Genomic DNA, 14,218 nt, shown 5'->3' on the forward strand with positions numbered 1-14,218 from the left:
CCCCCAGTATGACCCCAGAGCCAAAGTCCTAATGACCACCTGAGACGCTTGGGGCAAAAACTGGCCAGGGACCAGTGCTGGGTCAGCAGGTAAAGCCGCTGCCTGCAATGTGGCTTCCCATACGGACACCGGTTCAAGACCCGGCTGCTCCACTTCCGATCCAGCTCTCTGCTGTGGCCTGGGAAGGCAGAGGAAGATGATGGCCCAAGTGCTGGGCCCCTGCACCCATGCAGGAGACCCGGATGAAGCTCCTGGCTCCTGGCCCCAGCCGGAGAAGCCACTGCGGGAGTGGAGCAGTGGATGGAACACCTCTCTCTCTCTCTCTCTCTCTCTCTCTCTAACTCTGCCTTTCAAATAAATAAATCTTTAAAGGGCCGGCGCCATGGCTCAACAAGCTAATCCTCCGCCTTGCGGCGCCGACACACCGGGTTCTAGTCCCGGTTGGGGGGCCGGATTCTATCCCGGTTGCCCCTCTTCCAGGCCAGCTCTCTGCCGTGGCCCGGGAAGGCAGTGGAGGATGGCCCAAGTGCTTGGACCCTGCACCCCATGGGAGACCAGGATGAGCACCTGGCTCCTGACTTCGAATCAGCACGGTGTGCCGGCTGCAGCGGCCATTGGAGGGTGAACCAACAGCAAAAAGGAAGACCTTCCTCTCTGTCTCTCTCACTATCCACTCTGCCTGTCAAAAAAATAAATAAATAGGCCGGCACCGTGGCTTAACAGGCTAATCCTCTGCTATGCGGCACCGGCACCTGGGTTCTAGTCCCGGTCGGGGCGCTGGATTCTATCCTGGTTGCTCCTCTTCCAGGCCAGCTCTGCTGTGGCCCGGGAGTGCAGTGGAGGATGGCCCAAGTGCTTGGGCCCTGCACCCCGTGGGAGACCAGGAGAAGCACCTGGCTCCTGGCTTCGGATCAGCGCAGTGTGCTGGCCGCAGCAGCCATTGGAGGGTGAACCAACGGCAAAGGAAGACCTTTCTCTCTGTCTCTCTCTCTCAGTATCCACTCTGCCTATCAAAAATAAATAAATAAATATAAATAAATAAATAAATAAATCTTTAAAGAAAAGAAAATTTGCAGAATCAGAACCTGGGACACAGACATCGCAAGCAACGTCCCCGGGGGAGGGGAAGGAGTCATGCGGAGACCCCGAGGAGCCCTGTGGGTGGCCAGGGGCAGGGAGCGCCCTTCGGAGTCACCGCACAGCTCCGTGAGGGGCCAGGGACGGGTGTCCGGGTGTGGGGACGATGCAGGCGGAGGAGCAAGTGCCTGTGCACCCGTATCTGCAGACCCCGGAATCGGCCTCTCCCACCACCTCCGCAGGCCGGGACATCGAGTCTTCTCCCTTTGGAGGCATCCTCAGCTCCCAAGCTGGGCCGGCCTGGGCTGCGGGCCGTGGTCCGGAGCCAGCAGGCCTCCCTGTCCTGACTCCCCCCACCACGAACAAGCCAGCCGCCACAAGGGAGGGCCGGGTAAGCGGCAGTCTCCCCCCTCCTCCTGGGCAGGGAGGTTTCTTCAGTTCTAGAAAGACGCTGCCTCCCTGCTGACCTCCGGGGTTTCAGACCCAGGAGAGGCTCCTGGGAGGGGGCTCGCGTCCTGGTTGCCACCCGTGCTCCTTCGACTGGAAATCGGCCCGCAAAGGCTTTTCCCACTCACCGCCGCGGGCCAGGAACCCCGACTTGAGTCGCCCTGAATCCCAGTTCCGCCACCACCACCGGGGAGATTTGCTTCCCAGGGGACATGCAGCAACACCTGGGATGCTTTTGGTTGTCACAGGTGAGTGGAGGGGTGCGGGCGACGGTCAGGGACCAGCAAATGCTGCCCTAACGCTGCTTGGGATGCCCACAGCAGTCCCCAGTGCCCAGGCCGGGAGCACTGCCCAGGGGCGGGCATTGTGGCACGGCAGTTACCACGCCACGTGGGATGCCCACGTCCCATGGCAGAGCCCCGGTTCACGTCCCCGCTCCTCCACTTTCCATCCAGCTCCCCACTCACGCACCTGGGAGGCAGCAGGGGACGGCTCAAGTGCTTGGGCCCCTGCCACCCACGTGGGAGACCCGGATGGAGCTCCTGGCTCCTGGCTTCAGCCTGGCCCAGCCCCAGCTGCTGTGGGCACTTGGGCAGTGAACCAGCAACTAGAAGACGGATCTCTCTCTCTCCCTGTGTGTGTGTGTGTGTGTGAGAGAGAGAGAGAGAGAGAGAGACTCTGCCTCTCAGATAAACAAACAAATGTTTTTTAAAAACATTTAAAGCTGACCTCTCATGACAAAGGAGAAGGGCAGCTCCCAGGCCGCCAGATACCCAGAGACTCGCGGCCGCCGACCCCGGCCACGCTGCGGGCTCCCCGCCTGCATATTAAGATAATTAGGCGCTCAGGGTTTGAGTGGGTAAAAGGCAAAGCCATCGCATTTATTGTTTCCTCCTGAAGGAAATGACCAACCAGTGCCTCCATCCCATAAACATTTACTGGCCCCGGAAGGTTCCACGGCCCCGCTGATTTTTAAGGGCTCCCCTCTCTGCAGACTGCAGGTCGAGGCGGTCAGAAAATGCAACCCGAGAAGGGGCAGAGGCCGGCCAGGCCGCCGCACGGAGTTCAGGGCCGGAGGAGCACTGCCCGCGGAGCCGGCTCCCCGCTCCCCCGCGCCACGTGGGCCCCGCCCAGCTTGGGGCTCTGTAGGTGGATGCGGTATTGGCCTTTGGGGCCCACGGGGGCAGCTCCCCCAGCCCCAAGCCCTGCGGATGGTGGCCCCACCAAGAGGACCTGGCCGCTGCGTGCCGGCCGGCGGGGGCAGCGCTGCAAAGGGGGCTTTTCTGGTTGCTTGGAGAAAAACTGCAGGAATTTCTGCAGGGCAAAGCGTCACAGACATGCAGAGTGAGGGTGGCGCCTGCTGCCTTTTCCTGGTGGGGCAGGCTCTCAGAAGGGAAGCCGCCCAGCCCTGGCACACCCTGGGCCCTGCCCCAGCTCCCGCCACGGGCACCTCGGGCCCCTCGGGGCGCTGGTCTCAGCTATGGCTTCCGGGTCTCCAGGGATGGCCTCTCCTGCCCAGTACCACACTGCACTTCCTGCTGCGGGGTCATCATGGAAAGAAAGGAACGCGTAGAATCCCTTGGCGTTCCTCCCCAGCGTGGGCATTTGGCCGAGCGCTTGGGATGCCTGGGTTCGAGTCCCGGCTCCTCTCCCGCCCCGTTTCCTGATGAGCTCCCAGGAAACAGCAGTCCTGCTCCTGCCACTCACGTGAGACGCACACTGAGTCCTCACCTCAGGGCAGCTGGGGCCTGGCCCAGCCCCCAGCAGTGGGCGCTCCCAGCAGATGGGAGTGCTCTTTTTCACCCTCTCTAATAAATAAAAATAATTTTAAAATGTTTTCATGGGGTCGGTGCTGTGGCACAGCAGGTTAACGCCCTGGCCTGAAGCTCCAGCATCCCATATGTGCACCGGTTCAAGACCCGGCTGCTCCACTTCCAATCCAGCTCTCTGCTATGACCAGGGAAAGCAGTAGAGCATGGCCCAAGTCCTTGGGCCCATGCACCCACACGGGAGACCCAGAGGAAGCTCCTGGCTCCTGGCTTCAGATTGGCTCAGTTCTGGCCGTTGTGACCATCTGGGGAGTGAACCAGCAGATGGAAGACCTCTCTCTCTCTCTCTCTCTCTCTCTCTCTCTCTGCCTTTGCCTCTCTGTAACTCTGCCTTTCAAATAAATAAATAAATACTAAAATAAACAAGCACCAAGTTCCAGCTGCTGCTGGCATATCCCTTGGAGCAGGTGTCGGGTGCACACGCATCGCATCAGGGACCCTGCACGTGGTCTCTTGGGCCAGGATGGGGGGGCCTTTACCCTGAAAATGGTTTTTAAGCCACAAGGCAGAGGAGAGGGGGTGAGCAGCCGAAGGGTAAGGTGTGTGCCTGCTTCTCTTCATCTCATCTTCAGGCCAGGGTCATGGCCTCGACTTCTGTCCCCGTGCCCTCCACGGCCCCTCCCTGTTGGTGCAGCCTGGCAGGACGGCGCTGCACTGGGCAAGGGCGGGATTCCCTGCCGGGCCACAGTCCCAGCCGCACGAGCTGACGCGGGAGGGGAAAGGAGGCACCTGGCAACGATGGCAGTGACGAAGGTGCCACCGCCGCTGAGATCTGCACCCTGCGCCCCGCCACGAGCGACCTTGGGGACGCCCCGAGACGACCAGGGCGTCTCTGAAGTCAAGTTCTTGACTCAGCCCCCCAAGCTCCCGCAGGGACAGGCAGTGCCGAGAAGGCCCCTCTTCCGCTCAGCGCCAGACCTCAGGGCTGCCCCTCCCGCCTCCTCGGTGGGGACAGCCGCTGGAGCTGGGCCCTCTGGAAGCCAAGCCCTAAAGATGCCAGGGGCCACCTCCCACGTGGGGACGTGCTCACTGACCACGGGACTGCCTCATCCGACGATGCAGGCGCTCGGGCGGAGGCAAGACGGATTCGCTGGGGTGCAGGAAAGATGCTAGGATGATCATTGCTCAGCAAACTTCAAGAACGATGGGTGGTGTAGCAGGTAAAGCCGCCGCCTGCAGTGCCGGCATCCCACATGGGCACCGGTTCTAGTTCCAGCTGCTCCTCTTCCAATCCAGCTCTCTGCTATGGCCTGGGAAAGCAGTAGACGATGGCCCAAGTCCTTGGGTCCCTGCACCTTCATGGGAGACCCAGAGGAAGCTCCTGGCTCCTGGCTTTGGATCGGCACAGCTCTGACCCTTGCGGCCAACTGGGGGAGTGAACCAGTGGACAGAAGACCTCGCTATCTCTCTGCCTCTCCTCTCTCTGTGTAACTCTGACTTTCAAATAAATAAATAAATCTTAAAAAAAAAAAAAAAAAAAAAAACAGGTACCCAGGTATGGAATGTGGGCATCCAAAGCGACATCTGGCCCTCTACGCCAAACACACACCCCAGGTGTAAATTTTAAAAGCCAATGCACAGGGGCCAGCGCTGTAGTGTAGTGGGTAAAGCCGCTGCCTGCAGCGCCGGCATCCCATGTGGGCACCAGTTCGAGTCCCAGGTGCTCCACTTCCAATCCAGCTCCCTGCTAATGTGCTCCGGAAAGCAGAAGATGGCCCAAGTCCTTGGGCCCCTGCACCCACGTGGGAGACCCAGAGGAAGCTCCTGGCTCCTGGCTTCACCCTGGACCAACCCTGGCTATTGCGGCCATTTGGGGAGTGAACCTCTCTCTCTCTCTCTCTCTCTCTCTCTCCATCTGTCTCTGCCTCTGCCTCTCCCTCTCTGTTACTGCCTTTTAAATAACTAAATAAATCTTAAAAAAAAAAGCCAGTGTACAGTTCACATCTGTTCCCCACCACGCACCATGGCGGTGACGTTGTGGGGGCGCGAGCCTCCCTCCAAACCTCACTGCCACCACCAGCCCCACCAGCCCAGGACAGAACCAGAACTCCCTGCAAGCGAAAGTCAGCCCTCGGATTCCACGCTCCCGAGGTCACGGGTTTTGTGACTGCGGGGAGCTTCATCCGTGCTGACTGGGCTGGGGGTCAAACCAGCCCGACCAGGGGCCAGATCATTAGCTCAGTGATCCCGAACGGCTAAACCGTGGCTTAGAGAAACATCAAAGAACACTCCATCCCCTGGCCGATTCTAGTGACAGCAAAGCTAATTGGACGTATATTGTCTATTAATTAAAGTGCATTAACTAAAACTGCATTGACGAAGCGGCTGAAATGTATCTTAATTAGTGACATGGAAATGTTATGTTTTCGTCTTTCCTGCCCCACCTGGGCACCTGTGTCCATCCTCTGATGTATAAATACGAACGATCCTAACAGCGCCGTAGTCGGGGAACACTTCCAGCTAGGGTGTGCGCTCAGACATTTACTGGTGGGAATTGAAAACAAACACTTCAGAGGATGCTGCCTAGAGTTCTGGGTCCATTCAGGCACACGGTGGCCAGTACCCGAGCTCCTTCCACGCGGCGAGAGCCCTGCCAGGCAGACGGGGGCAGCCAGAGCTCCTGTAGCAAAGCACAGGCAGTGGGGACCACCAGAACCCTCGTCCGCCTCGGTGTGCGCGCTCAGCGGCTGGGCGGGTGGGCGCGGGGACGTTCAGTGGCCCCCCGGCAGGTGGGGCGCTTAGATTGCTCCGTTTTTCTTTTCCCAAACTACATGAAAGCAACGGAGAGGCTGAAATTACAAGACGGCGCAGGCCTAAACCCAACGCGTCAAACCAGGCACGTCCTCCGTTTTGGAAACAGTGCAAGTTTCTGTTCACAGCCAAATTTCATTAAGCCAGACAACAAAAGATGGGAACTCGAAAGCCACTCGGGAGATAAAGATGTGATAGGACACGTGACCTCGGAGATGCCGGGAAACTTAATACTCGCCGCGGCGGATCCTAGTCGTTGGGAGAGGGCCGGGGGGAGCCTATGGGAAGCTTTGAGAAGGCCCAGCGCGGCGTCCCCCGGGCTGCAGCCTCCAGGGCCTTGTTCGGGGAGCCCAGGCCCAGCCTTGCACCTGCTCCGCTAGAGCAGGGAAGCCGTGCCACTCTGTTAATGAGCGCTCTGGGCCATCACTCCCTTGGAGAGAAGACAATTTGTACTTTGACCGTCTTCCAGAAAGGGGCGGGAAGAATGCTCCAGTGATGCGACTTTTTTTTTTTTTAAACTAGCCTTTCTTTATTCGGGAGCGATTTCTGATTTCCAGTTGCAAAGATTGTACGGATACTTCTTGCTTACTCCTTAACTCAGTTCCAGGCTCCCAAGGAGTAAAATGTCTAAATCACCTTAGATGCTAAAATCAAGAGCAAGTCTACTGTTTGTCTTCAAGTGACCTTGGCGCGTTCGTTCCAATTTCGTCGACCTCGGAGCATCCCCACGACGCACCTCCATCATCTTTGACATCACATGGGTGCCTTACAAGCAGTATTTTAAGATGAGATACTTAAACACTGCAATTTAGCCTGACATCCCAAAATGACTAGCAATCCGGCCACCTTAAAAAAAAAAAAAAAGAAAAAAACAAGAGCTACCATGTGCGGGGCACCTACTGCGTGCCGGGCTCTGTGGGAGAATCTGCTGAGGGGGGATTATCACCCAGCCTTTACACAAGGAGACAAATTAGAGACCTTCAGAAACTTGCCCAAGGCCACACAGCCGACGCGCAACCATAGTGGAAACAGACACCCGTGTTCAGGCTATGTGGAAAGAGAGTCGTGTTCATGTGCCCCGTCTCCCCTGCCAGGCCACGCCCACCACCGTCACCGAGAATGGCCGTCACAAGGCAGCGAGGCCCCCCAGCCCCGGCTCCATAGATCACCCGGAATGAGCTGCAAAGTGTTAGGACAACGGCTGGGCAGCCCCGCGTTTGGGCGAGGGCTGGAAGGCTTCACGGAGAAGCCCTTCAGAGAAAGCCGCGGCTGGCAGCCCCCGCTCCTGCCTGGGAACGAATTAACATTGGCATTCCAAACACAGGAAAGGGAGGAAATTGGAAACACAGTTCAGACTTGGCCAGCCCTTTGAAATACTGTACCATGCTACCGACATCAATTAATGAGAAGCAGGGCTGTGCCGAGAGGCTCTGGTTTGGAAATGCATTAACACACGTTAAACATGTTTGTACAGGAACCGGATTATAAGCACCCCAGCTCCCAAACAATAAAGCAATTACCCTAAAACCGGTGCACTCGGAGCTGTCATTAATTCAATCCACTCCACGGGGATCAGAGCGGGCTTCGCGCGCCTCCCCGCAACGCCTGCCGACACGAGTGCCGAGAGGAGGGGACCGCGTGCACGTGCTCCTCCAAGGCCCCCCCCAGGAAGTGTCAAACTGCAGGTACTCCTAGGACCCCCTCCCCATCATAAACACTCTACCCAGAGAGCGGGAGACGCACGCAGCCCCGGTGCTCACAGGCACGGCCACTTCGCTGGGGAAGGTTCCCCAGGAAATATCTGTCCCATATTAAGAAAAACCAAGTCGCGTCGTGGTCAGGTATTTTTTGTCAAATGCCATTGGCTGCGAAACCCGGGATTCGCTCCCAGCTCAACACGAAGCTGGCTCACACGGAGCGGCTCAACCTGGGATGGAAGGCACTGAGCAAACCCCACCGCCTCTCCCAACCGTTTCGGGAAGTGGAAGGAAAAGCGCTGGATGCTGGGGAAGAAAGAAGGCGCTGGGCCCTGAGCTGCCCAGGACGGGGGGCCTGCAGCCCCAGAGCAGACTCAGACAACCCCAAAGCACTAGCCAGCCTCGCGATCTCTCAAGAACGCTAGACAGAAGCAGGGCCCACGCTGTGCCGGCATCCCACATGGGCGCTGGTTCAAGTCTCGGCTGCTCCATTTCCAATCCAGCTCCCTGCTAATGGCCTGGGAAAGCAGCGGAAGATGGCCCGAGAGCTTGGGCCCCTGCACCCACGTGGGAGACCTGGAGGAAGCTCCTGGCTCCTGGCTTCAGTGTGGACCAGCCCTCGTGTTGCGGCCATCTGGGGAGTGAACTGGCGGATGGAAGATCATCTCTCTCTCTCTCTCTGTAACTGTGCCTTTCAAATAAATAAAAATAAATCTTTTTAAACAAAAACAAGAGAAGGGGTTTTAGGTGACGTGGGCGAGCTCGATGCTTCCGACCTGCAGTAGGAACCCCCTGGCCCCACGTTCACAGCTGTGCCCATTGTGCGCCACCTCACAGGGGTCTCCCCTGGCTCCCTCACCCTGGTGACGTCACCCCCTCCCCACCTCGTGTCCTGGTCGATCTGGGATCCATCAACTTGGAGCAGTTTAAATGTGTGAAGCTAAATGTGTTATTTTCTCCACAAATTAACAGTTTCTATGTAAATATTGGTAATTCCTCGCCCCATGGAGACACCGGCGCGTTTGATTTAAACTAATTAAAAGCAGAGGGTCGTGCGATTCGATCTATTGATTTTACCAGAGGGACTTGACACTTGGAGAACAAGTGCACACAGCTGAAGAGCTCACCCAGCACCACGCGGCCAAGGCTGACCTTCACGCTCCTTCCCACGACAGCGCGACAGGTTCCGCACACCCCCGCCCGCGCCCTCACCCCGTGACTGCCAGGGAGCCTCTAGGGGCCGTGTCTCGGCCAAGCGCCCCCAGCCAAGTCTGCAGAGGGAGCCCGCAGGAGTCAGCGTGGCCAGCAGCCTGGCACAAGGGGCTCTCCATTCAAAACTGCTCGGCTGGTTACACCGAGGGGCAGGCCGGGGAAGGGTGGAGACAGGGCAGAGCCGGGACACTGTGATTCTCGCAGTGGGCCAAATATGACCTTACCGAGTGGGGGTGGGGAGATATTAAAGCGATAGCGGTGATCAATCAGCTTAGCCGGGACTCTCCCTGGAATGAAGTCATCACTTGTCTCTGAGCTCAGTGGACACGTGAGATTCGCTCACGGCACAGGCATGCCGGTGGCCAGGGGACGGACCGCCAGCTGTGTTTATCTGGGCAGAGGCTCCACAGCCTACCACGCCGAGGGCCGCAGCTCTCCGGGGCTGCGTCTCGGAAGCAGTCTCCTCCCTCCACGCATTCAAAGAGCCACGCCGCCCCTTTGAAGCCCTGGTTTTCATCCAGGCCACCTCCCTTCCCCGTCCGTGGATGCCACACTTTGCCACCGAATGCCAGACCTGGGATAAAAACCCAACAGGGCCACCCAAGCCGGCAGCCGGGGCTCAGCCCTCACCTGCCTCGAGAGCAGAAGAGAAAGGCACCCAGGACCCAAACAGTTCAAATCTGGGTCACGTACGTCCTTTGCAGGGGGGACGCAAATCTTTGATGTATGGAAGCAGGAACACCAGGTTTCAAAGAAGTGATTTGGAAAGGGTTCCTAAAAACACAGCTGCCGGTGCGTCCCCGCAGCAAAGGCGCTGTGCAGAGAGAGAGAGAGAGAAGGGGGAAGCCTGTATGACATCTACATTAACCTCTGGCTGCTCACCAGTGAGGGCCGCGCTGGAATGCGGAGCAGCCCCTTCCAAATTTTAACACAAGCCAGGTTACAGCTGCAAATGCCTGCAGCGCGCTCGCTCCCGCGAAGCACTCCCTGAAGGAAATTTTTAAACTGTAACAGAATCTTTCTCTAATACTCTACAGTGGTAGGGCCTGTTCATAAGGGGCAAGAGGAACCATCTTAATGCCAAACACTTGTCAACAAAACGGACGGCCAGATGTTACAAAGCAAAAATCCAACTGCCCAGCCCGCGCCTGCTCCGGCCGTCTCCACAAAGCCACTTTTCTACGCTGACTCCAATCATGTCGGGTTTCCAACTCCCCCCCCCCCCTTTTTTTTTTTTCATTTCATCTCGAAGATGAAACAAACGGCACTCCTCCGGAGCCACCCGGCCCGTGCCGGCTCCTTCAGAAGAGAGCAAGCAAGCTGCCCGCCCGACGGCTTCTTCCCAAGGAGGCGCGGTGAGCGGCGAGGGGCCGGGCCAGGGCCAGTCCGCAGAATCGCACTGGCCTAGGGACTGTTGGAGACAGGGCAGCCTGTTTTGAATTCCAAAATTCGGTCTGCACGGAGGAGTCGGGGGCTTGTTAATCCAAACCAGTTCACAGAGCCCGCCGTCGAGCGTAAGGGGCTGAGGCTGGGCCGGGGGTGCGTTGCAAAGGGGTCCCTGCTCAGAGGGGCAGCCACGAGTCCTCATTCCCAGCACCTGGTTTTGTCGTAAATCCCGCCCCCCCCAGTTCCCCTCCAGTCCGGATCCCACTCGGCCTGGCAAACCACTTGAATTCCAAGAGGAACGAAAACCAGTTTGGCTGCACACAGAAGGAAGAATTAAGGCACCAGGCCTGCAAAAGGCTTCAGAACTCGGGCAGGGGTCCCCCACGCACGCACGTGGCCTGCAGGGCGGCGGAGGTATGCGCTGGGGGAGGGGCCCTGGGGGAAGGCCGCCTGCCCCCACGTCCCCCCAGATCCTCGCCCAGGGCCCCCAGAGCCCCTCTGTGATGAGAACGAGCGACAATTTCAGATGAATGAGTGCTTCCTCTCCCCTAGGTGAAGTGTCAGGATCAACTGTCCTGGAGAAAACTTTGTGTATCACACATCACGGTGACCTGCAACCCCAGGAAAACACAGAGTGTCCTTCTCCGCCATCCAAGTGCCTGAACAAGCCCCCGGCCCTCCCCAGTCCCCCGGGAAGTCCCTCCTATGGAGAAATTCCGAGCCAGCGCCTCGCAGTAGATCAAAAGAGACAGGGAGTTTACCCCCGTGCTGTCACTGCGCAGAAATTAAAGGCCGACCTTGGAGGCGTCCACAGGCAGCGTCCAGCCAGGCTGCAGCCCAGGTCTTCAGCCACCTCGTTACCGCGAGCTTAGGGACAGAGAGCGAAAGAAAACAACCCCGTGCACTCTGCCCTCTCATGTGGAGTGATGTTGCGGGAGCGTCCACAAAGCCCAGAGCCAGCCCCGCTGATTAAGAGGCTCAGACAAGCAGGTCTTTGTGCCTTCAAGATGAAAGCCGTGGACTGAAAGGTGTGTGTGCAGCCAGAGGAAAGCCACCCAGCTGCGGCCTTCCCAGACAGGTCTCGGCTTGCTCCCGCTGCCAGGAGGGGGGCGGTGCAGCCAAGTGTCCGGGGGCCCCCACACAGCAACCCAGCTCTTCTGCCGGGGCCGGCCATGCTGCCTGTGCCTGAGCAACTGGGTACTTTCTGCTGGGTTTTCCAGATCCCTGGACAGGAGCTGGGGATTACCGATACTTCTTTAATGACCCCGGCCAAGCTCCGGGGGCAGCTGCCGGGACCTGGGATGCCGCACTCTGTGGTCGCCACCGGCACACAACAGAACCCAGGACCTCACAAACCCCACCTGAGACACGGCCCTGGAGGACCACAGAGCTCCAAGTGCCTTCATCGACTTGTATGTACACATTCAGAATGTTGCTTTCAATAAAGACAAACAGGAAAAGAAAATCGCAGGAGGAAACCAGCCCCACTGCGCTCTCAGATCTTGTCCCAGTGGGACAAGCACCCATGTGACCCTCGGGGCCTGCACCTTGCTCCCTGCCACCCCAGGGTCCCCGAGAATTCCTCTCGATCAAAACCCAGGACGCCGCCTCCCCCTTGAACTGGCGGCAGCGCGGCATTTAAACTTTCCCGAAGTTATTTTGCCATCTGACCCTTCCACCCCCTCTCCGCGGAAGCTCCAGTTCCCAACTTGATCTTGGCCATTATTAAGGGCAGACAATGGCCTCCCGGGAACTTCAGGGACCTTATCTGGAGCGGGAAGCCCGGGAGGCGGATCCACGCTTCCCGGGGCGCCCCCCAGCCGCCGCCATACGCGCCCCGGTGCCCAACGCGGGCTTCGGTCTCCCTCGCTTCCTGGTTGACGGCGCCCGCGGCCGTGGGTCTCTTAACCCGACTTGGTTTGGGTTTTCGCGGCGCGGCGCACACGTAGGATAAAAGCGGCTAACCGGGGCGTGTTATCTCGGAAACCAAATATTTGATCCTCGGCGCTCAGAGCGCGCTGCCGGGGGTGAGTTTGTGCGAGTCTGGTGCGTGCCTCGCGCGCCCCCACCGCGCCTCCCGGCAGCTGGGGCCGGGAACCGGGGGCCCCGGGCGCCCCCGGCCGTGTCTGCACCGAGACCGCCCGCCACCCAATCGCCAGAACCGGTGGTTTGCGCGCCACACGTGATAAACGCTGAAAATGGATTCTGCCCGCCCGGGACCTATCATTACATATTTAAAATAGAAAGCTCGCAATGGCAACGGCTCTTCCCCAGCTGCGGCCGTGGGAGCCCGGGCCGAGGGGGCGCCCGGCGGCCGGGAGAGGGGCCCAGAGGCGCTCGGAGCGCGCGGCTCGCCCAGGCTGGCGCGCCGCGAGGGCACAGGTAGGGCTCGCCGGGGCGGCGAGGGAAGGCGACTTCCGCGGTGCCAGGGCCCAGCTGCGGGGAGAGGAGCCGAGGGAGGGCGGGAAGGCGGCTTCCCCGAGCGCGGTCCTTTAAATCCAGGTAGCGCGGGGCCGCGCCGGCCCGGGACGGCTCACATGACCCAGCCCCGGCGCTTTGAACTGAGCCGCGGCCCGGCGGGTGACCTAACGCCGAGGGGGCTCCGGTCCGGTCGGTCCCTCCCTCCCTCCCAGCAACTCGCACAGGCCAGCTGAGGCCGGTCCGCCCTACCTGAGGGTGCACACGGCTTGGGTCCACTAGGGCCGAGGGCTCGGACACCCGGAGACAGCAGCTGCCGCGTTGCAACCGGCCACGAGCGGAAAGATGGGCGCGCTGGACGGGCGGAGCGGCCCCCTCCCCGGGCCGAGGCGCCCCCACCGGAGACGCACACGGCCGCCCTGCCCTCACTCACCGAGGTTCACGAAGCTCATGACCATGTCCGCGTCGGTGAGGAAGCGGCTATCTTGCAGGCTGGCCAGAGGGGGGCCCTGGGTGCTGAAGACGGCCTTGTAGGGGTAGGAGAAGCCCTGGCCGTCGGGCCCGCCGCTCTCCTCCACCGCCATGGCATTGTACAAGTCCAGCATGAACATGGGCGCCGAGTTGTGTTTGCCCTGGAGGTGGGGGCGCGGGCGGTGCGGCAAGCCCAAGATGGAGAGGATCTCTCGCTGCATCTCGCGCCGCTCCTGGCTGCGGAGGCGCCGGTGGATGAAGCTGGAGTGCACCTCGTTGTCCAGGCTGAAGTCGGCCAGGGCGGAGCGCAGCAGGAACAGGGGCGCCCAGAGCGCCACGAAGCTGTGCGGCGCCGCGGCTCGCAGCGAGCGCACGTGCATCGCGCCGGCTCGCGGGCTCCGGGCACCAGGCTCCGCGCCTCCCCAGGTGGCAGAGGGGGCAGGCGGCCGTCCACGCCGCTCGGTCACTTGCTGCAGACGGGCCCCGCTGCGCCCGCGCCAGACATGGCCCCTCCCCGGCCGGCTGCGCTCTGCCCCGACCCCCGCCCCCCACCCTGCTCCGCGCTGGCCCCGGGCCCGTCGCCCCGCACTCGTCCGGGCGCACCGCACGGCTAGGAAACCAGCTCCGGCGAGCGAGCGAGCAGGCGAGCGAGGAGGCGGGCGCGGGTGGGAGGAGCAGCCAGCAAACCTAGGCGTCCCGAGAGCGAGCGCCGGGGAGGCGGCGAGGCGGCGGGCGGGCGAGCGCTCCTTCCTCCGGCTGCTTTCGCCTTGGGCGGCCGCGACCCACCCTCTGCCGACCCCCGGCGGGAGAGCGAGGCCCCGGCTCGCGCTCACAGCCCCGCGCGCCCCTGATCGCCCCAGAGGCCGCCTCCGGAGCCCCGGAGCGGTGCGCGCTGGGGCCTGCGAGCCGGGAGGCGGAGGACGGGCTTGC

At 60.4% G+C, this 14,218-nt stretch overlaps 1 protein-coding gene across 1 annotated transcript in view; it reads right to left on the reverse strand.

The window, feature by feature from the left end:
• The window catches only part of BMP7 (bone morphogenetic protein 7), an 81,083-nt gene extending 67,415 nt beyond the window's left edge, over positions 1-13,668 (reverse strand). Inside the window, exon 1 of the mRNA XM_062202404.1 lies at positions 13,251-13,668. Within this exon, the coding sequence (XP_062058388.1) occupies positions 13,251-13,668 (418 nt within the window). The remainder of the gene's footprint in view (positions 1-13,250) is intronic.
• Positions 13,669-14,218: the final 550 nt, after the last annotated feature.

This window comes from Lepus europaeus, chromosome 10 (genome assembly GCF_033115175.1).
Source record: "Lepus europaeus isolate LE1 chromosome 10, mLepTim1.pri, whole genome shotgun sequence".
Classification (NCBI taxonomy): Eukaryota; Metazoa; Chordata; class Mammalia; order Lagomorpha; family Leporidae; genus Lepus; species Lepus europaeus.